The sequence below is a fragment of the Myxocyprinus asiaticus genome, chromosome 24, assembly GCF_019703515.2.
Source record: "Myxocyprinus asiaticus isolate MX2 ecotype Aquarium Trade chromosome 24, UBuf_Myxa_2, whole genome shotgun sequence".
Classification (NCBI taxonomy): Eukaryota; Metazoa; Chordata; class Actinopteri; order Cypriniformes; family Catostomidae; genus Myxocyprinus; species Myxocyprinus asiaticus.
Window position 1 is genome coordinate 34,566,030 of NC_059367.1, and position 24,331 is coordinate 34,590,360.

General features: G+C 37.9%; 1 protein-coding gene across 1 annotated transcript; it reads left to right on the forward strand.

Annotated features, from left to right (window-relative positions):
- The first annotated feature begins 775 nt into the window (after positions 1–775).
- On the forward strand, positions 776–24,318 carry zgc:154046 (Carnitine O-acetyltransferase-like). The gene is made up of 14 exons (XM_051652643.1): positions 776–1,063; positions 1,492–1,770; positions 9,557–9,672; positions 10,503–10,556; positions 10,779–10,944; positions 11,274–11,448; positions 15,605–15,783; positions 15,947–16,047; positions 18,725–18,844; positions 19,002–19,124; positions 19,854–19,989; positions 20,116–20,178; positions 20,874–21,011; positions 23,487–24,318. The coding sequence occupies exons 1-14, from the start codon at positions 1,037–1,039 to the stop codon at positions 23,700–23,702; spliced, it is 1,893 nt and encodes a 630-aa protein (XP_051508603.1). The 5' UTR covers positions 776–1,036; the 3' UTR covers positions 23,703–24,318.
- Positions 24,319–24,331: the final 13 nt, after the last annotated feature.

A 24,331-nucleotide genomic window follows, 5' to 3' on the forward strand; every position in this document is an offset into this window, starting at 1 on the left:
CGACTTACTGTTGTAACACGCTAGTTTACCGTTGCGCTTTCTCATACGGTAAAAATGCGGTTAGTGTTAAAATGGAATAAAAGATCTCTGGTATGAATCCCAAATCTCACGAGGAGATTTCACTGCAGACATTTGTCAGCTAAAAAAATGTATTATTTAACGAAATGTATTGCTAATGTTTGGAGCTTAAGATGCAAATGATGACCATCTCCATCAATTTCAGTAAACGATTAAATAATATTGCTTATATACTGTCATCCAAAACGACTGTGATTAGTCCATGCTGATCAGCGCTGAGAAAAGTAACAAACACCACCTGTCAAAGCCTTTAACGCGCATGTACAACATAGTTCTGACGATAATGTATTTAAATCTGAAAAGGAAACATACATTATCTAGACCCAAATCACCTGTAATTTCTGCCCACATGTTTTATGTCAAAATGTTTACAAATGTTTACCCTCGACTTTACAATAATTATGAGCTTCACATCAAAACCAACCACCTCACTGATATTCAAACACCGTAGCGCACCCGCACGATCAGAATGGCTATATAACGTAATTACTCGATAATTTAATAGATTATTTATGGATTTATTTATTTAAAAAATAGCTTCGAAAATATCTTGACAAAATGAGTGCGCGCATCAATGGCGTAATGATGACGTAACAAACGTCCAAATAGTCCGACAGTTGGCAATGTTAATTGTTTTATTTTGTTTCACCCTACACTTCTAATTGGTAAATAATTATAGGACTAGATATAAAAATGAGATATAAAATTACGACTGTTTTTATCAATACCGTACATGTATATTTATTTGTTGTCTGTTTGACCTCAGTGCAAATCGTTCAGGGGCAAAACAAGCTGCTAGATAGATGTAGTTGTCAATCTTGTCCGAGCGAGGGCGAAGGTGTACGACGCGTCCCGCAACTTGTAGAGAAACTATTGCTTGCCCTTGGAGCGCAGAATGTTGGGGAGACTCTGTTCTTCAACTGTCAGTTAAATTCTCCGGGAACATTTGCTTGAAATCATGCTGTGCGTCCTGGCAAGAACTGCGGTAAGTGATGGTTGTCATATTGTATAATAGCACTAAAGACCAAACGCAGTTGCTTAAACAGTTAGTTGAACGCCTGCTTTTAACTACGCTATATATGCACCACCAGTAATGTGTGAAGCAGCCGTAACACCAAGAATTCATCAATAAATATGTCTTCTGAGTCAATATTTACAATGGGGTAGGCCTACGCCTCTTGTGATAGTATGTCATGCATTCATTGGTCATGTCTTGTCATGTTGTGAAACTATTTGTTTATATATATATTGGTGTGGATGGATTGACCAGAGCCCTCCTACATAGCACTAGGCGTGTAAACAAGTTTTAAAAAATGGGGGTTATGCTACGGTTTATAGCTCATTATTACAGGATCTGGCATTGTATTACATGTCCTACAAATTACAAATTCTCATGATGAACTCTATTTGTAGTCAAGGACGGCCCTGGTGAAGCCCTGCCGTCTACCGAGTCCGGTGGCGGTTGTCCAAATTTCTGACCGGTCGGTGGTCCATCAGGACAGTCTGCCAAAGTTGCCCGTTCCGCCGCTGAAGCAGACATGTGCGCGCTATCTGGCCGCGCTCGAGCCGCTGATCTGCGAGGAGGAGATGTCGCACACCCGCAAGCTCATGGACGAGTTCCTGCGGTCCGGGGGTGTCGGAGAGAGACTGCAGAAGAGCCTCGAGCGCCGGGCGCGCAAAACCGAAAACTGGGTGCGTATTGCGTAAAGCGCGCACCTTTGCGGGTGTGTCGAAGTATTAACTCCAGGGTCTTTCCTGTTTTCCTTCAGTAACTTTTCACTGGTTAACTCTACAAGAAAAAAAAAAAAAATAAAAGAGAGGAAAAATGAATATGCGTGTGTTGTAATTTAAAATTTATACCAGACTTTCAGAAATATGCTTTGGTAAATCTCAGGTACTTAAAGGAATATTCCGGGTTCAATTCAAGTTAAGCTCAATCGACAGCATTTGTGAAATAATGTTGATAACCACAAAAGTAATTTCGACTCGTCCCTCCTTTTCTTAAAATAAAAAATAAAAAACGAAGCGAGACACTTACAATGGAAGTGAATGGGGCAAATTCTGGAGGGTTTAAAGCTAGAAATATGAAGATTACAATTGTATAAAAGCACTTACATTAATTCTTATTTTAAACTCATGTATTATTTGAGCTGTAGAGTTGTTTAAATCGTAATTTTTACAGTTGTTTAAGGGTTTGTTGACATCACAGCTATCTTTACACAGAAAAGGTTAATAAGTGATTTTATCACATTAAAATCATGTAAACACACGTATTGTTTACATCTTGTGTCTATACTTTTGAAACAGTGAGTATTTTAACATTTATGGATTGGATGAGTCACATGGCGCCATGCGAGGTTCAGACGTGTGAACAGCGAGCTCTGCGCACTTTGCTAGTTTTGGTACTTTTTGTGTCATAAACCGGTGAGACTCGATACACCCTGTTTCATAACTGTTCAAGGAAGACAATATGTCAAAGAATTCAAAATCCTCAGGCTCTGGAGACATTAAAATACACTTACGTGCTCAAGCTGACACCCCTCGGTGAAAGAGATTCGGCGAGAATTGCTGAACGTTTCGGCAATGCTGACGAAGGTCGTTGCTGACTTGGAGGATCTTGCTGCAATATGTCGATCTATCATGGCCATGGAGACGAAATTCACTGAGGTGGTTACAAGAGTGGGGGATGTCGAGAAACGGTTATCTGGAGTCATCGGAGAGGGAATTATCTACTAATCCACTAGTGACCAAGGTGGATTTGCAGCGCGTCTGGGAGAAGATGGAGGATATGGAGAATCGTAACCAGCAGAATAACGTCTGAATTTTTGGAATTCCTGAGGACGAAGAAGGTCAGGATATGGTGAAATTCCTGGACGGGCTCTTTCCGAATCTGCTTGACATAACAGGCCATAAGCTGGAAATCGAGCTAGCTCACAGGATCCCGGCTTGGAGATCCGCAGAGGGAGAAAGGCCCTGATCAATTCTGGCCAAATTTCTGAGATCATCCAATAAAGATCTCGTGTTACGTGGGGCAAGGAGTAAAGGAAGGCTTTCTTGGAAGAACCACAGCATTTTTTTGTTCCCAGACTTTGCGAACTCGACAAGAGAGAAACGTGATTGATTCAAGGAATGCAAGAAACACTTACATCAACGGAAGGTCACTTTTGCACTGATGTTCCCGGCCAAATTGAGAATAGATGCTAAGGATGGCCACAAAGTATTTACATGTTCCCAGCAAGCATTGTCCTTCATAAAGTCAATGAATGAGTGAGCCTGACTTACTGAACATTCACTTGACTGTTTGAGGAACTGAGCGCCTTTTTTGTTTCTTTTTGTGCTGGTTCCGCCTAGCGGCTAGAGTGTGTTTTGTGGAATAACACTCCTTCGGGACAGTTGTGGATGAATCTGCACATTCTTTGTGCTTACCCCTCCTATTGGTTGGAGTTTGTTTTATGGAGTATTTCTTGCAGGACATTGGAGTAATTGGGTCATCTGCTGCACTCATGTAGCAGTCGAATGGGCCGGCTCACTGAACATTTGTTTGACTGTACGAGGAAACTGAACGGCCTTTTTTAATTACATTTTTTAATTATATATAATTATATTAGTATTATTATTATTATTATTATAATTTTATTCTTATTTTATTTTTATTTTTTTATTTATTTATTATTATAATGTTTGTGTGTGTGTATGTGTGTGTATGTGTGTGCTGGTTCCGCTAGCGGCTGGAGATTGTTTTGTGGAGTAACTAACCTTCGGGACAGTTATATGGATGAATCTACACGTTCTTTGTGTTTATTCCGCCTATTGGCTGGAGTTTGTTTTATAGATTATCTTCTGTTGTGTAATTCTGTTTTACAGAATTTGTATAGAATCACCGAACTTGAGCAATCCAATGGCAGAGTTGTTGCGGGGACTCCTGTAGGCGTACATGGACTGTTTGAGTTTAGAAGTATGGACGGCAGTTGGCGCTGCCATGCGTGGGGTTAATGCGCATGTTTTTCTTTTTTCTGTTTGTTTGGTTCGGGGTTTGATTGTTTCACTAATGTTGGAATATGGTCTTTATAATTTTATGTTTGACACACAATCTATTTTTTCTAATATGTCAAAAATGTCAAATGTTAATATGAGTGGATTGTCTCTCTCTCCACATGGAATGTGAATGGGTTGGGGCGCCCAGAAAAAGAAAAGAAGGTTATTTCTCTTCTTAAACATAAGAAATATGATATAGTGTTTCTTCAAGAAATGCATCTTTCCCCGCAGGAAGCTGAAAAATTTGGGAAGATATGGGGTGGACATGTTTTCTGTAGTGCTGGCTCAAGTAAGAGCAGGGTAGTCATTACATTGACAAGTAAACATCTACAATTCAAATGTCTCAAACAGATTAAAGATAAATTAGGAAGAGTCATTGTTGTTTTAGCAGAAATTCAGGGGCAAAGTCTGATTTTGGCTAATATTTACACACCTAACACTGATGATCAGGGTTTTTTTATAGATCTTGAAGGGATGCTGCAAGCCGCTGGCACCCCTCATGATATAATATTGGGAGGAGACTTTAATCTTTTGATGGACTCAGTCCTTGATCATAGTGAAGCAAAAGTGTGTAAATTTCCTAGAGCAACATTGATGCTTCACAGGATGTGTAAAAATCTTGGTCTTACAGATATTTGGAGACTTTTGAACCCATCTGGTAGGGACTATAAATTTTTTCATCAGTCCATAAGATTTATTCTAGAATAGATTTTTTTATATATATCTAAGTCCCTCATTTAATCTGTTGTTGATTGCTCAATTGGAAATATCTTGGTCTCAGATTACGCCCTGGTGAGTTTAGAGGTGTTGCCACATATGGAGAAAAAGAAATCATATAGTTGGTGCTTTAATGTATCCCTTTTGCAAAATCCTGAATTCCAACAAATGTTAAAGGCTGAAATCAATGTTTATATAGAGACCAGCTGGTCCTCAGTATCCTCTGTGGGCATGGCTTGGGAGGCACTTAAGGCAGTTCTTAGGGGTTGGGTCATACAGTATGCTTCATTCATCAACAAATCCAAAGCACGAGAACTCGTGGAGTTGGAAGGGAATATTAAAAGCTCAGAGGCAGAGCCGAAGCATCGAATGTCATCTGATGGCCTCAGAGAGTTGACCCGATTGAAATGGCTATTCAGGGCAAGACAGCCATACTTTGAGTTGGGGGACAAAGCAGGGAAGCTTTTGGCTAGATACACTATATTGCCAAAAGTATTCGCTCATCTGCCTTTAGACGCATATGAACTTAAGTGACATCCCATTCTTAATCCATAGGGTTTAATATGATGTCGGCCCACCCTTTGCAGCTATAACAGCTTCAACTCTTGTGGGAAGGCTTTCCACAAGGTTTAGGAGTGTGTTTATGGGAATTTATGACCATTCTTCCAGAAGCGCATTTGTGAGGTCAGACACTGATGTTGGACGAGAAGGCCTGGCTCGCAATCTTCGCTCTAATTCATCCCAAAGGTGCTCTATCGGGTTGAGGTCAGGACTATGTGCAGACCAGTCAAGTTCTTCCACACCAAACTCGCTCATCCATATCTTTATGGACCTTGCTTTGTGCACTGGTGTGCAGTCATGTTGGAACAGGAAGGTGCCATCCCCAAACTGTTTCCACAAAGTTGGGAGCATGGAATTGTCCAAAATCTCTTGGTATGCTGAAGCATTCAGAGTTCCTTTCACTGGAACTAAGGTGCCAAGCCCAGCTCCTGAAAAACAACCCCACACCATAATCCCCCCTCCACCAAACTTCACAGTTGGCACAATGCAGTCAAACTGCCGTTCTCCTGGCAACCGCCAAACCCAGACTCGTCCATCAGATTGCCAGATGGAGAAGTGTGATTCGTCACTCCAGAGAACGCGTCTCCACTGCTCTAGAGTCCAGTGGCGGCGTGCTTTACACCACTGCATCCGACGCTTTGCATTGCACTTGGTGATGTATGGCTTGGATGCAGCTGCTCGGCCATGGAAACCCATTCCATGAAGCATCCTATGCACTGTTCTTGAGCTAATCTGAAGGCCACATGAACTTTGGAGGTCTGTAGCGATTGACTCTGCAGAAAGTTGGCGACATCTGCGCACTATGCGCCTCAGCATCCGCTGATCCCGCTCTGTCATTTTACGTGGCCTACCACTTCGTGGCTGAGTTGCTGTCATTCCCAATCGCTTCCACTTTGTTATAATACCACTGACAGTTGACTGTGGAATATTTAGTAGCGAGGAAATTTCACGACTGGACTTGTTGCACAGGTGGCATCCTATCACAGTACCACGCTGGAATTCACTGAGCTCCTGAGAGCGGCCCATTCTTTCACAAATGTTTGTAGAAGCAGTCTGCATGCCTAGGTGCTTCATTTTATACACCTGTGGCCATGGAAGTGATTGGAACACCTGAATTCAATTATTTGGATGGGTGAGCGAATACTTTTGGCAATATAGTGTATATAAAGCAAAGAGAATCTTTTTCTACCATTACCTCAGTGAAATCTGCTGGTGATATTTACCTCAGCCATTGATATTAATAATGCTTTTAAAAAAATTCTATCTTGATCTTTATAGTTCCACGTCTTCGTCTACTGATGACGATATTCTAAACTTTGTGGAACACATTAGAACTCCCTAAACTGACGACTGAGCAAAAAAAATTCTCTTGATTCTGAGATAACCTTGGAGGAGCTTGGCGAGGTAATTAAGGCCTTGCCAACAGGCGAGACTCCGGGGCCAGCCGCTGAATTTTTTAGATCTTATGCTACAGAACTGGCTCCAGTTTAGATGTGTATGTGCATTCTTGTTGTTTTTTGAAAGTATACTTTTTTTAAATGTTTTTTTTATTTTTATGTTCTAATTGTTGGTGACCACGGTAGTGCGTGTTTGTGGGGGGGGGAATGTTCGGGGGGGAGGGGTTTAATGTATATAATTGATTCCATATTTTATGTTGTGTTTGTTTGTCTTATGAATGGAATAAAAATTGTTAATAAAAAAAATAAAAAAAGCATTTATTGATTGGCCCCATTCACTTCCATTGTAAGTGCCTCACTGGAACCTCGATTTTTGCTTTTTTTTAAAAGAAAAGGAGGGATGAGTCGAAATACATTTTTGTGGTAATCAATATTATGTGACAAATGCTGTTGCTTGAGCTCAACTTGTATTGAACCCGGAACATTCTTTTTAACTTTATTTATTATAACTTTAACTCTTTACAATAAGGTACTATTCATTAACTTTAGTTAATGCATTAGTTAACATGAACTAACAATAAACAATAATTTTTCACAGAATTTATTTATCTTGGCCAATGTATTGTATTTTAAGTACTAGGATTTATTGTTTGTTCAGTTAATTCATATTACATTAATGTTTACAGATTGTGTACAACGTTTAATGTTAAAAATGTATTTTCATATGTAGAAATTGACATTAATTAAGATTAATGAATGCCGTCAAAGTATTGTTCACCGTTAGTTTATGTAAACTAATGTAGTTAATTTTACAACAGTTGTGATCCTCGAATCTGATTGGACAAGAGGCGTTCCAAGAGTGCTGATAGCTCACACCATCAGCACTGGGCTGCTTCACTGTTTGTATCAATCCGCTTGAGTTCGTGGCGTTCCGAAATAACGTGTAACATCCTGTATACACCGGAATCGAGCAACGTCGCATCACACTGCCTTGAAGCTGTCTATACTGGATGCATCAAAGTGAATGTTCTAAACTGTTTATTTGTCTTGTTGGCAGGAGTAGCACCAGTGCCTGCAGTGCAAAATAGAATGGGTCATCCATTTACTTTCGGGGCGACAAGGCATGACGTGACAGATGCATCCAGTGTAGACAGTATCATTGATTATATGGAAGCGATTTGCTATTGTCGCATTGCGCTGTTGACGTCTGGTGTAGATAGGGTGTTAGAGCAGTGCAGGTGTGTAAGAGCAGCTAGATGTGTGAATTTTCATTAACTCCTGTGATATTAAAGATTTAAACCAGCAGGCAGCGACAAAAGACCATCTTGTGTGTGCTATTAACGTGTTGAGCTGATGTTGAAACACTGTTTCAGTCAGCTCGTGAATATCTTTAAAGTCATACGGAATTGTCTCTAACTTCATGATCGCTTGGATTGCTACTACACTATAGCTGAGAAATAGAGTTAAACTTACAGCTTCAGCATTACTGCCGATCACAGCTGAGAGTCACGACAGATGGAGTAATCAAACACGCTCAGTGTGCCTACCTGATACAAGTTTTAGAGATGTGAGGAGATGTAAACTTTCAACATGGCAGAGGAGAGTCCGCTTTCTGTGTTGATGTCAAAATGAGAGTTCCTCAAGAAATATACAAGAATGAAACTGGCATCCTCCATTTTTTCTTTCTGACAAACAAAACACTTGAACGTGGCTGAAATACTCATAGGATAATTCAGGTTGTATGGCAGCATCACTCCACGATCGGAGCTGATTACTATCACACTATATCTGAGGAATAGAGTTAAACTAGCAGACACAGGTAATCACACGCTTAGTCTTTCTCTCTCTTTTTATCTCTCTCACTCTCTGTCGCTCTCTCTCATACACTCACACATCCTTGTTTCTCCAATAACTTGTTAGAAACAGTCCAAGCGGTCGTTACTAGTTCTAAAGTGTGGTTTTCAAAGTAATAACAGAGGCTTGGGCACATCTTTCGAACCAGTTGTATAAAACTGTTGTATTAAAGCAATATTACACTCGCAATCGTACTGTATTGTCCATCTATCAGCATGTCTGTGATTACCTTTACAAATTGTGTATATAATGTTTTATCCAATATATTAAGACATATATGGAAGGAAAAAAGTAGTCCTATACATCATTTGTTTAACAAAAGGTATTTTAGGGCAGAAAAGAAAATAATTGCTTTGTGAGATTTATTGCAATCATTAAAGTGTTAAAAAGGCCTATACTTGCTTTAAGCATACAATATCCCTTTTACCTAACAGATATTACAGATATTGGTGACCTGTCAAATTCCATTTGTCTCTGTGGCAGCCCAAGGCTCTGTAAAAAGAATTGGAGCGGACTACTCATTTTAGCCAATCATAAAACTTGGAGATGCCTCTCTGCCTGTTAATCATTTTGCACATTTGGGTTTGCTGACATGTCTTTAAAGGGCAGGGTTTGGAGACACCATTGTTTACAACAGCTTTTGCAAACAGCAGTTGATTTGGATGAAAGTCAGCTAAGTGACAAAATCTAACCCTCCCTGGTGCAAATAAAGTCCTTTAACTTACAGATTTTAGATGGACATATTTGTTTCTTTAACATAAGAAAAAAAAAATTGTACCCCAAAAGGGTATGAATATAGTAACAAGGGTTTGTCCCTTTTTTAATGCACAGATGTGCTTCCTTTTTTGAGAGTGTTATAAACTCTCAGCTACTCCAAGTATTCCTTCTCTTATTTTTTTTGTCCTTTGATCCAGCTCTCTGATTGGTGGATGCAGGCCTACCTGGATTCTCGCATGCCAGTGGCAATGTACACTAGCCCTGGGGTTGTCTTACCCAAGATGCACTTCCAAGACCGTCAGGGACAAATGAGGTGGGCATTGCAATGTAACAGGGAATTTACATGTCTTGCTTAAGGGCACAATGAACACTGATGGTCCATGGATCATCTCTTGCACTGTTTGAACCTGCAACCTCTCAGCTATTAGCCCAGAGCAAGCATGCACATACTGTTCATACTATATATATATATATATATATATATATATATATATTCTTGAAAAGCAGAGGGTATTGATAAATATTAAGTTATTTTGGAGAGGTTTTTATATTGGGGGTTTTAAGTTTCACATTGACCTTTTCACAGGCTTCTTACTATGCTTGGCTATTTTTGGCACTTGTGCTACTTAGGGCATTGCACAGCTTTTTCAAAGGGATGTGTACTTTAAAATTGTTTTCATTTCAGATTCGGCCCTGTTCCTCTTTTAGATTTGCCCTTATATCTTTGCAGTAAACACACCAAGTACCATTTCATATAAACTGTAGGAAGATACTTAAACTTACTCTGTGACAAAAAGAGCCAAGCATGTTTGCTATATGATAGTATTAGGTTCCTTGATTGTATAGAAAACCATTTGAGCAATAAACATTAAATGTGTTTTACAGAGGTGTTTGTATGTTTACATTTTCTAATGTTGTACTCTGTGTAAAATGATATCTATAGTCTGGAATTGCTGCTGTTCTATATTTGGCACTGTTTGTTTAACATATTTTGGTGGACAACCATCATTGGGGATAAAAACAATTATTATATGACTCATTGAGGAATTAATCTTTTTGATTTCTGTTTTGCCAACATAACACAATGACATAATTATTAGGCCATTCAGATTCTAAAATCCCAGAATTTTTGTCTTTTTACAGGTTTGCTGCTAAACTCATTGCTGGGGTTTTGGATTTCAAAAGCATGATTGATAGGTCAGTTTTTTTGTCTTCACATTTATGTTTTTATTGAGAAGTTACACAATATGAATCAATGTTTATAGCACATTTTTGGATTATATTAACCTTACAATAAGCTAAAGAAACACAGTTAACAGTTATTTAAATTGGTGAGTTATTTTATGTAAAGTGTACATCCTTTTCAGTTTATTTTAATATATATTCTTTGTCAATTGGTTACGATTTTCTGTGGCACAGTCAAACATTGCCTGTGGAATATTTGGGTGGCAAGCCTTTGTGCATGGACCAGTACTACCAGGTGCTATCGTCATGTCGTATCCCTGGACCCAAGAAAGAAACTGTAGTGAACTATGCCATTGAAAAGAACCCCCCTACGCACATCACAGTGGTCCACAACTTTCAGGTGCTTTCAAAAGAGCAGAATAATGTTTTGACATATTTTTTGACTCTTTAAACTAAAGGCTTTCATTGTGAGTATGATATTGCTAACACATTTCCAGTTTGTTTATATACACTGATGGACAAGTGTATGTAATACCTGGAATATTCATCTAGTCAGCTGAGTTGAGGTTTTTTTTTTTTGACAAATGACATTGATTTGTGCACTGTGTTTTAAGTTGATTTGTTGAAAAGCATAATCTAAGAAGAAAAATCTAAATGCTTTTGTAAATTTACATTAAGTTAGATGAATAAAGATTGATTTTTATGTCTTTCTCTCTTTGTATTTCTCAGTTCTTTGCTCTGGATGTGTACAACAGTGATGGTACTCCACTGACTGTTGATCAGATCTATGTTCAGCTGGAGAAGATCTGGAACACTTCCCTTCAGACCAATAAAGAGCCAATTGGTATTCTGACTTCCAACCACCGTAACACGTGGGGAAAGGCCTACAACAACCTTATCAAAGGTGAGTTATATGAAAAAATTCAGCAAATGGTGAACATGCTGTAATTTTGATAGGAAACAAGCCAAATAAAAATACAGAATATAATTTTTTTAGAAATGCACCGATACCAATTTTTGAAGACCAATGCAAGTACCAAGTAACTATTTTTAGTTACTTTAGTGTAGATTACCTTTAAAAGTAACCCAGCTACACATATGATTCGTTATTTATGCTTTAATGGTGTTATTTTATCATATTGTTCCTTGCATTCACAGAGTGGGCAGTGTGTCCTTAATATTGATTGAATATTTTGGCTTTGTTGCATTAAGCCTAAGAGAGTTCGATGTTCATTTGATTGCTTTATCCTGTGTTGTTGTTGGGCTAAGTAAAAGTGACAGACTATTTTCATTGTCTTCTTTACACATAACCAATATGATTTTTGGAGTCGCTGTCTTTAGGACAATGACGTCCTTTTGGTGCGAGTCTGATAAAAGCGCTCTTGCTCTCCCTCAAACACAAGCATGCGCAGGGAGAGAGAAGACACATATTTTGAGTGAAGTTGGATGAAATGAAAACTCATGTGCTAGTTGTAATAACTGGAGAGTGAAGATGAGGATGTAATTGCGAAAACAAGAACAATGGCCAGAACACAATCAAAACAGCCTTACACGGACAAGAACTAACAAAGACACAGTGAACATGAGGGCATTATATACACAAGGTTTACAAAACTAGTAACAAGACACACCTGGGACAAATCAACCAGAGAAAAAGGAAACAAGGGCAGAACTTCAAAATAAAAGACACACAAAAAACCAATAAGGAATGTCCCATATATGACAAGGGTTGGACTGTAACGGAATATATGTAACGGTGTTACTTATTCAGAATACACAAATAAAGTAAGTGTATTCAGAATGCTGTTACTTTATAACATTGTGTTAAAATATTTTAGAATACTTCTCTCATAATGAAAACAAAATAAGGCAGGAAAAAAAAAATTATTGTCAATCAATTGAGAAACTAGATTGTTTTTTTTTCTGAACAGCTCAAATGCATGCTGCATACTTGTCCTCTTGCTCTCTCTTCCCCAGAGCAGCTGCAGCGCATGAGCAGTGTTGCCAGGGTGTCATGCCTAGCAACACTGGGCTAATTTAATTTTAACCCAGGATTGAAAACACAATCCCAGGTTAAAATGATTGCATCGCAGGTTGTGGTTTTCGGGATACTTTAAAAAATGAACCACAGTCACCAGAATGTTTTAATGGTAGTCACTAGATAATGAAAATAAAATGTCTTAGCCATGTATAATAATTCCATAATTTAATGTCTGGCAACAGCATCGAAATGTTGTTGTCTTAATCAGCACGCTGTCAGCTGTGCAAAAAAATCAATACACCCACATTTTTCACAAATATTACATTCGACCGCATGATACATCGTTTCCTGTGATTTTAATTGCTGTGTAAATACATTTATTTAACACGTCATACAAAGTGATTAATAAAAATATAAAAAATTGACAATTCAAATCAAAAGGGAGTAAAATAATTAAAATCACCCAAAAAATAAAAGTGTCAGAAATAAAAGAAGTAGAAAATACAAAGAAGTAATAGACCTAAATATTGAAGCAAGCTTAGTTAAAATCATTCGTATACTACATTGTTGTCACAGGACCTCACTATGTTGCATGTTCATTTCTGCCAGTTAATATCTCGAAAATATGGTTAATATGCATTTCGTATCCAATTTTGTGTCAAAATGTATTCATCTTTTTCAGTTCATTAAAAATAATGGGTTAAGAAGAATATTAAAATACAAAAAATAGTTAAAAACATTAAAAATGCCATTCTGAACGTTCACAAACAATCCTGCTTGGTAGCTACATTGTCACTGCTAGGGGCTTTTGTGTCCTTGAGGTACAGGCAGGACCCAAATCTGACGGAAAGTGGACGAGTATAAATAATGACATAAATAGTTTTCATTTATCACTTAATGTCATACAAAGTCCAGTAAACATAAAAAAGCTAAATCAATATTCGATGTGACCACCTTTGCCTTTAAAACAGCCCCAATTCTCCTAGGTACACCTGGACACAGTTTTTCTTGGTTGTTGGCAGATAGGATGTTCAAAGCTTCTTGGAGAATTTGCCACAGTTCTTCTATCTATTTAGGTTGTCTCAATTGCTTCTGTCTCTTTATGTAATCTCAGACTGACACAATGTTCAGTGGGGGGCTTTGTGGGGGCCATGACATCTGTTGCAGGGCTCCCTGTTCTTCTATTCTAATCTTTACTATTTGCAAAAGTAACGTTTGGGAGTCTAACATTTATATTTCCTATTGACACACTAAAGCTGAAGATAAAAATAACCATCTTAAGACAAATGCTTTTGTGAAACATCTTATGTGTCTAAGACTTTTGCAAAGTACTGTACATTACTTAATACATTTAAAAGAGAATATTTAGTATTCAGCCCAGAATGCTTTCTTTAAATATTCTGCCAAACTCTGTATATGACAAAAAAAACTTTTACTGGGCAGCTCCTGATGCCCAATCACAAAACAAAACAAAACAAATGGAGCGAGCTGGGGCAGGCAAAGAAACAGGAGACAATGGAGTGGGAAACCACAGGAGATCAAGAGGCACCGGCGGGCGTGCTGGAGACTCTGGAGGTGCCGAAGGGCAAGCTGGAGACCTTGGAGGTGCCAGCAGACGAGCTTGAGACCATGGGTGAGCAGGCGAGCGACCAGGAGATCAGGGCAGATCGGCAGAAGACCTGGGCGGAGCAGGGGACAACCAGGAGAACACAGGGGATCCGGCGGATGACCAGTAGATCACAGTGGTGCCAGCGGATGACCAGGGGACCACGGGGGGCGCAGGTGGAGACCCAGGTGGAGGCCATGGACCTAGGGACCAAGTAGTTGCGGGCAGATCAGGAAACCACAGTGGATCCGGTGCACCAGGGGAGTCGGAAGAAGGTCAAGGCGGCTGGGGACTCTGGTGGGTCATGGCGGCTGGGGACTCTGGGGCAAGGGCAAGGCAACAGGGGACTCTGTAGCTGTGAGCAGAGGGGCCTCCTCCTCTGGGACCTCTGGGACCACCGAAGCAGTAGCGACTGGGACCACAGGGGAAGCTGCAGTGACTGGGACCACATGGCAATCTACAGTATTGTAAACCTCAGGGGCGGTGACCGTGGTGAGATGAAAAGGTATCCACGTCATCACAACAGGAGCTGATGCCTTTCTCCTCCTCCTCTTTCTCTTAGAGCCCACTGGCGAGAGAGCACTGGGTGTCGTAGTGGGGGTTTTGCTGTACCCCACCATGTTAGATATGGCAGAAGTAGTACGAGTAGTATGGGTAGTATGCAATTCCGAACTCAGTCACTGACTTACAAGGTTAACAAGACTAGTAACAAGACACACATGGGACATATCAACAAGGGAAATGGGAAGCAATGGCAGAACTTCAAAATAAAAGCCACACAAGAAACCTATCACCCTCTACTGGACACAAGTGAATGTCCTTTATATAACACTATTCTAAAATGGTTTCTTTCTTTTCTTGCTGTTCTGTCAAAATGATGGGAAGAAAATTTAATTATTCTTTTTAAAAAAATCATGGATGAATGACAAGTGCTTGTGAAAGCGATCTTTCACTCACAGAAACAAGCGTGCAAGCAGAGAGAGAGAGAGAGTGTGCACGCATGCCGAGAGAAGCCGCATATATCAGGTAAAGATGGATAAAAAAAAAAAAACGAAATCCAAAACCAAACCAAAATGTTTCTCATGCATTCAGACTGGTCTTAGAAGCGCCATGCAATGCACCACGTCAATATGTTTATGTACTTGTACTCGGAAATATGAAATGATGATACTGATACTAAGTACGATACCAGGTACCCCCCCCCCCTCGTATCGGCCCAGTACAAGTACTGCCAAGCAGTATCATTGCATCTCTAGAATTTTTCATTTAATTTTTGCATTTTAATGTGTAAATTTTGTTCTTAAATTTGGGTTTACCCAACAAAGATTTGGCTACAGGATTTGTACATTGTAGGTTTACTGTGAACCCTCTTTTCTATTTTCCATTGTAGATCATAAATTAATTATTCAGTACAGGGCATTGTGTTTACTGCTTTTGTTTGTGTCTGTGCCTCTCATCTTTAACATTTTTTAGACAAGACAAATAAGGAGTCAGTGCGAGCAATCCAGAAGAGCATCTTCACTGTGTGTCTTGACGCTCCAATGCCACGGGTGTCAGATGAGATGTACCACAGCAAAGTGGCTGCTCAAATGCTCCACGGAGGAGGCAGTCGCTGGAACAGTGGCAACCGCTGGTTTGATAAAACACTGCAGGTCACCATCATGCATTTTTAGCAATTGTTACATACTTTGTGTGATCACTGAATCCAGTATACCCACATGACATAAAATAATCCACTGTTTACTGTTATATGTTCACTGCATCTTAACCGCCTCTGGTCTAAATACTAATGTATGCCTGGTCTGTTTCCCACAGTTCATAGTTGGGGAGGATGGATCGTGTGGACTCACCTATGAACATGCTCCAGCTGAAGGACCTCCCATTGTTTTCCTAGTGGATCATGTTGTCGACTATATGTAAGAACATAACATTATGCTCTTCCTCATGAGATAATATACATAATATTTACTGCAGGTTTATACATTCACATTTATTGGTACGTTAGACATTGATTGCTTGAGATATGTTAAATGACCATCAGTATCAGAACTAACAAGCAAGCATTTCCTGTGAGTTTTAAAAGGTCAGAGGAATATTTAAGGAACACAGGGTACTTAATACCCATTGATGACAAAGTTGAGTTGTTACATTGCATTATGTCAGTGGTTCTCAGCTGGTTTTGCTTCAGGACCTAGATTTTACAAGTGCCGATCCAACACAGTACCAACTGTGTTTCATGCTTTCGGAAGCCAATAATTTGCAGCACAAAACACTTTATGGTCAGAACAAATTATGTTTATCCGCATTGTAGGTAAACCCATATTTAATGTGATCTGGGTTATTGTCTGGGTTATTTCTTTTCTCTTGCATAGATTTGTTCATGTTTTTGAGGAAGAGGGCATATCACGCAACCTGTCTGTCTAATTTAGCTAGCTTCTACCAAGTGACAGATGAATTTGTGGCAAAATATGTAGTTGTTAATTGGATGCACAGCCATTGACATCAACCAAAAAGATTTGTGAAGCATTTTGCACTGTAAAATTTGTTGACCTTAGATTTTTCAAGGGAATCGTTTTGTATGCTTTTTCTAAGTAAATGTACTTATTTAGCTCAAGTAAACTGAACTTGGTTTTTTAAGTAACATTAACTAGTTAGAAGTAAACTTAACTCATCTGTGATTAAAGTATCATTGTTTTATTTAATTATATAAATTGAGTTATAGCACATCTTTTACAGTTATGGGAAATTATGGCTGGAATCTCGGTTAGCCATATGGCACATTAAATTCTCCTCAGTACTTCTTAGTGAACATAAATCTGCACTAAAGTACAATTGAGTAAAGAAGAATGGCTTAAATTTAACAGGCTCCAAGTTCACCAGAGGTAACACTAATCACCCTCATGGTCACTTTACACAAACTATTAACCAGCTACAACAAAACAACAACATTAGTCATAAGAATTAAAACTATACATTTTTATATTACAATAATAATTTTTCTACATAAGTTCCCTTGTTTTGACCAAACATACATAATTTATTCTAGCGCTAGGGCTTATGGGTATTCCACAAAGCCACAATTTTCTACTTGAACATTTTGAGTTAGTAACACTCGAAGCCAAAGATTAAAGAATGTATATATTTGAGTTATGATTCCAAAATGTGACATTTCAAGTACTGTTTAATTAGGACCACTTAAATGTTTTTATTAATGACAACTTTAGGATTTAGAGAGTAATGGTAACTTAATTAAAACTAGTAAGAATATTACTTAAACTTAAAGGTGCACTCAGTAATTTTTTTAATTGTCATCTTGGACTTACACTGACTCCTAGTGGTGTGGATGCAGCATCATTCAAACGCAATAGTTTTCAGTTACAGATGCAATTATAGAAATTCACTATTGACAGTCAGCCATAATTAGCTTAATTCATGAGTGAAAGTGTCAAATAACAGAGCAGTAACTGAAACCAAGCGAGAAGTATTTGGCTGGCCATGTGATCCTAACATTGCAGCCACCATGAGAGGTAGAGGTAGACCGATATATCGGTTTTACCGATTAATCTGTGCCGATAGTTGTTTTTTGAAACTATTGGTTATCCGCAAAACTTATTTTTTTATCATTCCTCTGTGGCCGGCTCTGGAGGATTTTACAGTTAAAACAGCTTGGTTCTACACTACAGTATCACAGCAGCCTCTCAAATTGAAATCAAAACAATCACGTAGGATTTTCTGTATCTAAATCTTTCATCATTGGCAATATTCATCCATATTTTTATCCTCACTTCAATACATATTTTGTTATTCTGATTTGATAGTCAAGTGTTTTAAAGTGAAGTGAGGGCATGCAAAGAAATTGCAACTATATGGAAACGTGCTCCATCAGCACATACATTGAGTCTCCAACTTCATATCTTGTAAATATAAATAAACCTTATTCCTCATTAAACCTCAACTGGTTAAAATTAATATACAAACCCCTTCATCTGGTGAATATATAGGCTAAAAAATGCCTATATATTTGGTAAATATTTAAAAATACAGCATTTTAATAAAACCCAGTCGCTGTCATTTCAAATTAAGAGTCCCTGGTGCTTTTCGGGCTTGTTTATAGTATATAAAGTCCTATGTTATGCACCAAATCTGAATTATTTTCTGTTTATTATTGGTGTTTTGGTTGAACAATAAACTGCATTTTATTAATTTTGGACTCTTGTAGCCTTTTTGTCTGTCCTTCAGAGTAAGGAAACTCCTGGCTGATTAATTGGTTTTTTGTAAAAATATTGAGTGCATCTTTAAGTAGAGTAAACTATTTTTTATTTTATTTATTTTTACAGTTTGAAATAACGATTAGTATTTACAGTGTGTCCTCCCCTTTAAAAAGTACGTATTTATTTTGCTTTCCTAACTCTGCACGATTATATGGTAAATTGGATCTTATTATTTGCATTCAGTATTGTTTGCAAACGTATCAGAACAGACCTGCGACCCATTTTTTGGTTGTGACCCACCAGTTGAGAACCACTGCTTTTTTGGAATTGTTATTGTTCAAAACATTTGTAGATAATGTGGTATGTATGATATTTGTCACAGGAAGAGAACAGAGATGGTACGAACTCCAATGATTCCACTGCCAATGCCACAAAAGCTCAGATTCAACATCACCCCGGAAGTCAAGAAGGACATTGAGAAAGCCAAACAGAACATGAACATGTGAAGAATTTCAAACTCTTTCTATATAAAAACAGTTATAACATGCTCTTGGAAATGAATCAATAACCGCTTGGTTATTAAATAATGTACGTTCTTCATCCTCTTAATGGCCAGTTATTACCACTGTTATAATACAGTCTCTCAACCCTCTGAATAGAATGGTGCATGAACTGGATGTTCGAGTGCTCAACTTCTCACATTACGGAAGGAAATTTCCCAAGTCTCATAAAATGAGTCCAGATGCATTCATCCAAATGGCTCTACAGTTGGCCTACTACAGGTGAATTTGACAACCTTGTGCTAAATAAAGTGGTATGAACACACCTCTGATGAAATGTCCCTACAATTCCTGTTTATTAAATTTGTATTCTTTCAGATACAGTATTTTTTTTTCACCTGAAATGTTTTTTATTAATTTCTCACATCATTTCATAGGTTGCTTGCATGCCATTTTGCCACATTTCTTCGTCAATGACTTTAAAGGTGAAGTATGTACATTTTTTTTTTTATTTGAAATACTTTCAACTATTCTAGTTTAATGTGCAGAGACTACTATAAGTAAGCCATTTATAGGTTGACTCCTCCAAAGAGTGTTTGAGTGAAGGAGAATCTCACTTTTTTGCAATGCTATTTGGTGGCACTAGTTGTGCAGAAATCACATACTTCACCTTTAAAACATGCAATGCATTTTGGTAATGGAAAATTGCAGAACATGGCCAATGGTGAGCAGTGATACAGTTTCAAGCGGTTGGATTTACTGCTGTTTTTCTTTTAAATGACTAATTTGTCAGTAATGGCTTTTTTTTTTCACAATAGTAACAACAATTTATTTATTATAATACTAGTAAACAACTTATTTCAGCTTTGGCTATATGCTTGTAACATTTTGAAACATTCATAATTACACTAAATTGTTGAAGAATTAAGTCAGTTTACCTGAAATTGCAAGATGCTTCTAGTGCCCATAACCATGCCAATTCACTGATGATTGATCTTGTTTGTTTGTTAGGATGTATCAGACATGCTGTCCGACATATGAGAGCGCCTCTTTACGCATGTTTAAACTGGGAAGAACCGAAGCCATTCGTTCCACCACTACAGAGTCACTCCAGTTCACACAAGCCATGGACGATCCATCAAAACATGTAAGAGTTTAGATTTTAACAGCATTCTCACCTATGGTGACCCTCGTGTAAGTTACATTTTCCATGTTAACAGGGGAAAATGATGCATGATCACATGGTTATGTATCAATCTTGTTTCAAATGCAGAATAGTGAGAAGGCAGCACTGCTTGAAAGGGCAATCAAAGTCCACAGAGAGCATACACACATGGTGAGTATCTCATCATATAATCTTGAAAAAGCCAAGCTCTTGTTTATGAACATCACTCTGTTTTGCATTCCATTCAACTTCCTACTTGGAAAAGTGCAATAGAACAGCACTTCTACAACTTTGATTTAAATGAGATGCATGTGTATGATGTCACATGAACTTTGCGGCTCTCGGGGAGATGTACACATTAATAATAAAAATCCACTTTTAAGCAAATAAAATAATATGCATCAATGTGTCAAATTTCCATCTTTACATGATAATAAAACCTGTTTAGCAAACTTTGCAGCGACAGATGTGTAAAACACTGTAAATTATCTTTGTCGATAATTGTTCACCTGTGAAACAAATAGACATCGTATTGAGTTTTTTGTCCTCTGCAATTTGGTTGCTTGGAGACTTTTCTGGTCACAATCACACAACGGAAAAGCTAACAGTTGCTTTGCTATTTTGCCTCCATATAAGTCGTCTTCCAAGCATTGGGCAATGGGACACCCTTTATGGTCAGAAGTCAGAGATGTCAAATAGGATTATCCCACATCCGACTTTGAATGGAACACAGAATTAGTCACCAAGAACTCTTAATAAATCTTATCTAAGTGTAATGCATTGTTTTATTAAATGTTATTGTATTGTATTTGTGTTGTTACAATTTTGACCTCCTCATGATCTTGACCTCTGTTTTTTGTAATCAGGCCATTCATGGTCAGGGTATAGAGAGGCACCTGCTGGGTCTGAAGATGATAGCCATTGAGGATCTGACATCTCTGCCTGAGATCTTCATGGACACATCCTTCGCTGTGGCTTCACATTTTAATATGTTCACTAGCCAGGTTTGTAGAATCCCATCCTCTGAATGGAGCTAAAGTCCTGAAGTCGTTACTCCAAATCAAACATTCTAGAAAGACTATTTAACTTCAAGCGCCACCACTTTGTTTTTCAAAGGAGCCATATTCTACACTTTTGTAGCATGCAGTAATGTAGTTTTACATGACCATATTCCACCCTCTCTCTGACACTTAAGGCTAGACTACAGTATACTTCATGCTTTGCTGTGACTGGGCAGATCAAGTTGCTAATCTCTGAATATGTTGCAATGTAGGCAACTATTTGATAATGTGAAGATTTCTGAATTAGCCATTTTAGTTTGTGTAGATACAAGCTCTGAGTTGACAGAGGAATGAGTGTTGTGTTGTGAGGGTTAGAGTATGGGTTGTAATCTGTTTCATGATATGACCCCATTTAAAGGCCATCTGGAGACTGCAAGTAACTTGCTGTAATTTAATACCTCACAAGTCATTCTGGCTTGTTGGTGCCCTTTGATATACTTTACAATTTGCACAGATAAATTGGCTAAATCTGACAGGGTTGCAAAAACTGTTCCCCTGATGACATTTCTGTGCTATAGGGAAACATCTTTTAACTCCAGCAACTGGTTTGGAATTGGGTTTGCAATTGTGTTGGTACTTTGCTTATCATACTACTACTATTTGTTTTCTATTCCTAGCTGCCTGCTGTAAGGAAATGATATATGCACTTTTTTTTTCTTTTTTTTTTTTTATTAACATATTTTAATGATTCCTGTATTAACACATACAAGCAAGAACATATACAAACAGAATCAATACTTAACCCCCTCTATTACTACCCCCCCCCCCCCCCCACCCCCAATCCTACCCAAAACAACATCCCAGTGGTCCCACATAATTATAGACACACAAAAACAAATATTAAAAAATAAAATAATTTATAAAATATAATTATTCACACACATAAACTCTACATCTCTCTCTCCATTGTCCCTCCCTGAGAGCCCTCCAAAAATGCCAGATATTTGCCCCATTTTCCCATAAACAAGTCCAAATTACCCAATCCTCTTGATACCCCTTCTTCAAACGCTGCCACCCTCCCCATCTCTGTACACCACTCTAGAAATGATGGCGCTTCGTCGGACTTCCAACCCCTTAAAATGACTTGTCTGCCAATCATAACACTTGTTAAAACCCAATATATGCACTTTTTGAACGAAGTATATCATCCATTAGGAGCTTAAATGTAAATGTAAAGATACTCCAGTATATGGAAACATAGCATTTGAACACAAAACAAGTGGTGTAAATCTGATGTTTTTATTTTTAACTGAAACCTTTAAGCTCTAAATGTGTTTTTATAAAGGATTATAACTCAACAAAAAAGAAAAAGAGGGTCAATTGTTTATCATTTTAACAAAAACTTTTCACATTTTTTAATTATATAGATTATTAAATTCTTAGACTCACCACCTAAGAAACTGCTAAAAAATCACACACAAAAAAATTGAGCTAAAAAGTAACTTTAAATTAACTGTCACCTGTATCTGAGTTAAATGTTGTGTTGATACGACAAAGCAATCAAAAGTTATAGCTTTACAAAAATAATTTATCCTAATGTACAAAAACTTCTCCAAACAAATAAAATATAATTGTACATTACACATTCAAACAAAATAATGACTAAAGGTATGCTTTCTCTCCAAAACATGCAGGCATTAGAATGAGATTTCATTCGTTCCATTCTGTGTCATTTGAGTCATCATTGAGTCTGTGTCATGTACTTGGCACCATCTCCTGGTGGCCACATGTAATTAGCGTGAACTGTCCTCTCTGACAGTTATTGGATGACTTCCACCTCTGGCTGCAGCGATCTGAATCCTAATATGATTGGTTTAGTGTTCCGTAACGCTGGACATTGTACTACATTATTTCCATTGAAGTCATCTGATCCAGGAAAGCTAATATGTTTTTAGCCAGATAGCACATTATGTGGTGCTTGCACATTGTGCTTTGTGTGGATTATCTAATGATCTATGCATCCGATTACGTTGTGTGTGGGCTCGTTTTAACGGGAAACACCTCCTCTAAGTAACAGTATGTGATATTTTATGTTCTGTTTCATGAAGTTATAAGCGAAAACGCGGCATATAAGCAACACCTGTTTACATGTAACATTTATGTGAAAGATACATACTTTGGTATTACTTGCTATATTTTTGTGAGTAAAACAAGTAGGCTGGTTGTATTCTACTCTTTGAGAGCTTTCCAACAACATATGACACATGGCTATTTGATGTTTTTACTGATGACAATAATATGTACAGTGCAATTGTTTCTATAAATATTTGGAATAATGTGCACTGATGGATTGTGCACAATAATAGCAGGAATGTGCATTAAGAAAGTAACTAGTGTCAATTTTGATTTCATGTTGACTGTAAATAGAGCATTTGTGTTTATTAAAGCATTGTGCTTGTTCTGTATTGTGGTTTTCAGGTTGGATCAAAAACAGACTGTGTTATGTGTTTTGGACCCATGGTTCCAGACGGTTATGGTATCTGCTACAACCCCATGGATGACCACATCAACTTTGCTGTTACAGCCTTTAATAGCTGTGAGGAAACCAATGCCACTAAACTGTCCCAGTTCCTAGAGGTTGCTCTTCTGGACATGAAGGCTCTGCTGGAGAAGGTGTCTAAAACCAGTGAGTGATGCTTCATTAGTGGGAGAAGAAACTCAGGAGAAGGCCTGATAACCATTCAGACTGGAGAGGAAAACTGTTTTGGTTTCAGTGTCATTAAACTGACAAATAACACATCTTTAGGCAAAAGGAAATTACTTTTAATATCAATTTATGGACTAAAAGGCTACTATAATGACAAATGGAGACAGCCAGAAACCGATATCAGAAGAAATGTACGTTTGAAAAGGCCATTTATATAGTCTGATTCCACATCAAGTTAAGGAGTTTCATGGTATTTTCACAGATAGTAAGTAGGAGTGATTATGCAAACTATATAAGAGTCATGCAGACTTTTTATAAATTGCTCTGATGAGAGTCCTTCAGCTTTATGTGGAATTGTTTTATTTGTAGATGTGTTGTTCAAGTTGTTTATTGATTTCTTTGTGCTTTACGATCTGCTGTAAACTTGTACAAATAATTGTCAGTTTACACAGACTTACTCATGTTCATTAAAATAAATATACAGAAGCACTTAGATATGAACAATAACTAGTACATTTTTATTTGCTTTTAAATGATATGACAAAACAGACAGAATACTTAAGATTATATCTTTGATATAAAGTTAATAAACCCTATCAATTGAAACTGTGGTGTT

Excerpts from the sequence above, each read along its gene's own strand:
- zgc:154046 (XM_051652643.1), top strand. The coding sequence starts at position 1,037 with ATGCTGTGCGTCCTGGCAAGAACTGCG. Across the intron at positions 9,673-10,502 it reads GACCGTCAGGGACAAATGAG|GTTTGCTGCTAAACTCATTG; the intron begins GTGGGCATTGCA and ends GTCTTTTTACAG. Across the intron at positions 11,449-15,604 it reads CTACAACAACCTTATCAAAG|ACAAGACAAATAAGGAGTCA; the intron begins GTGAGTTATATG and ends AACATTTTTTAG.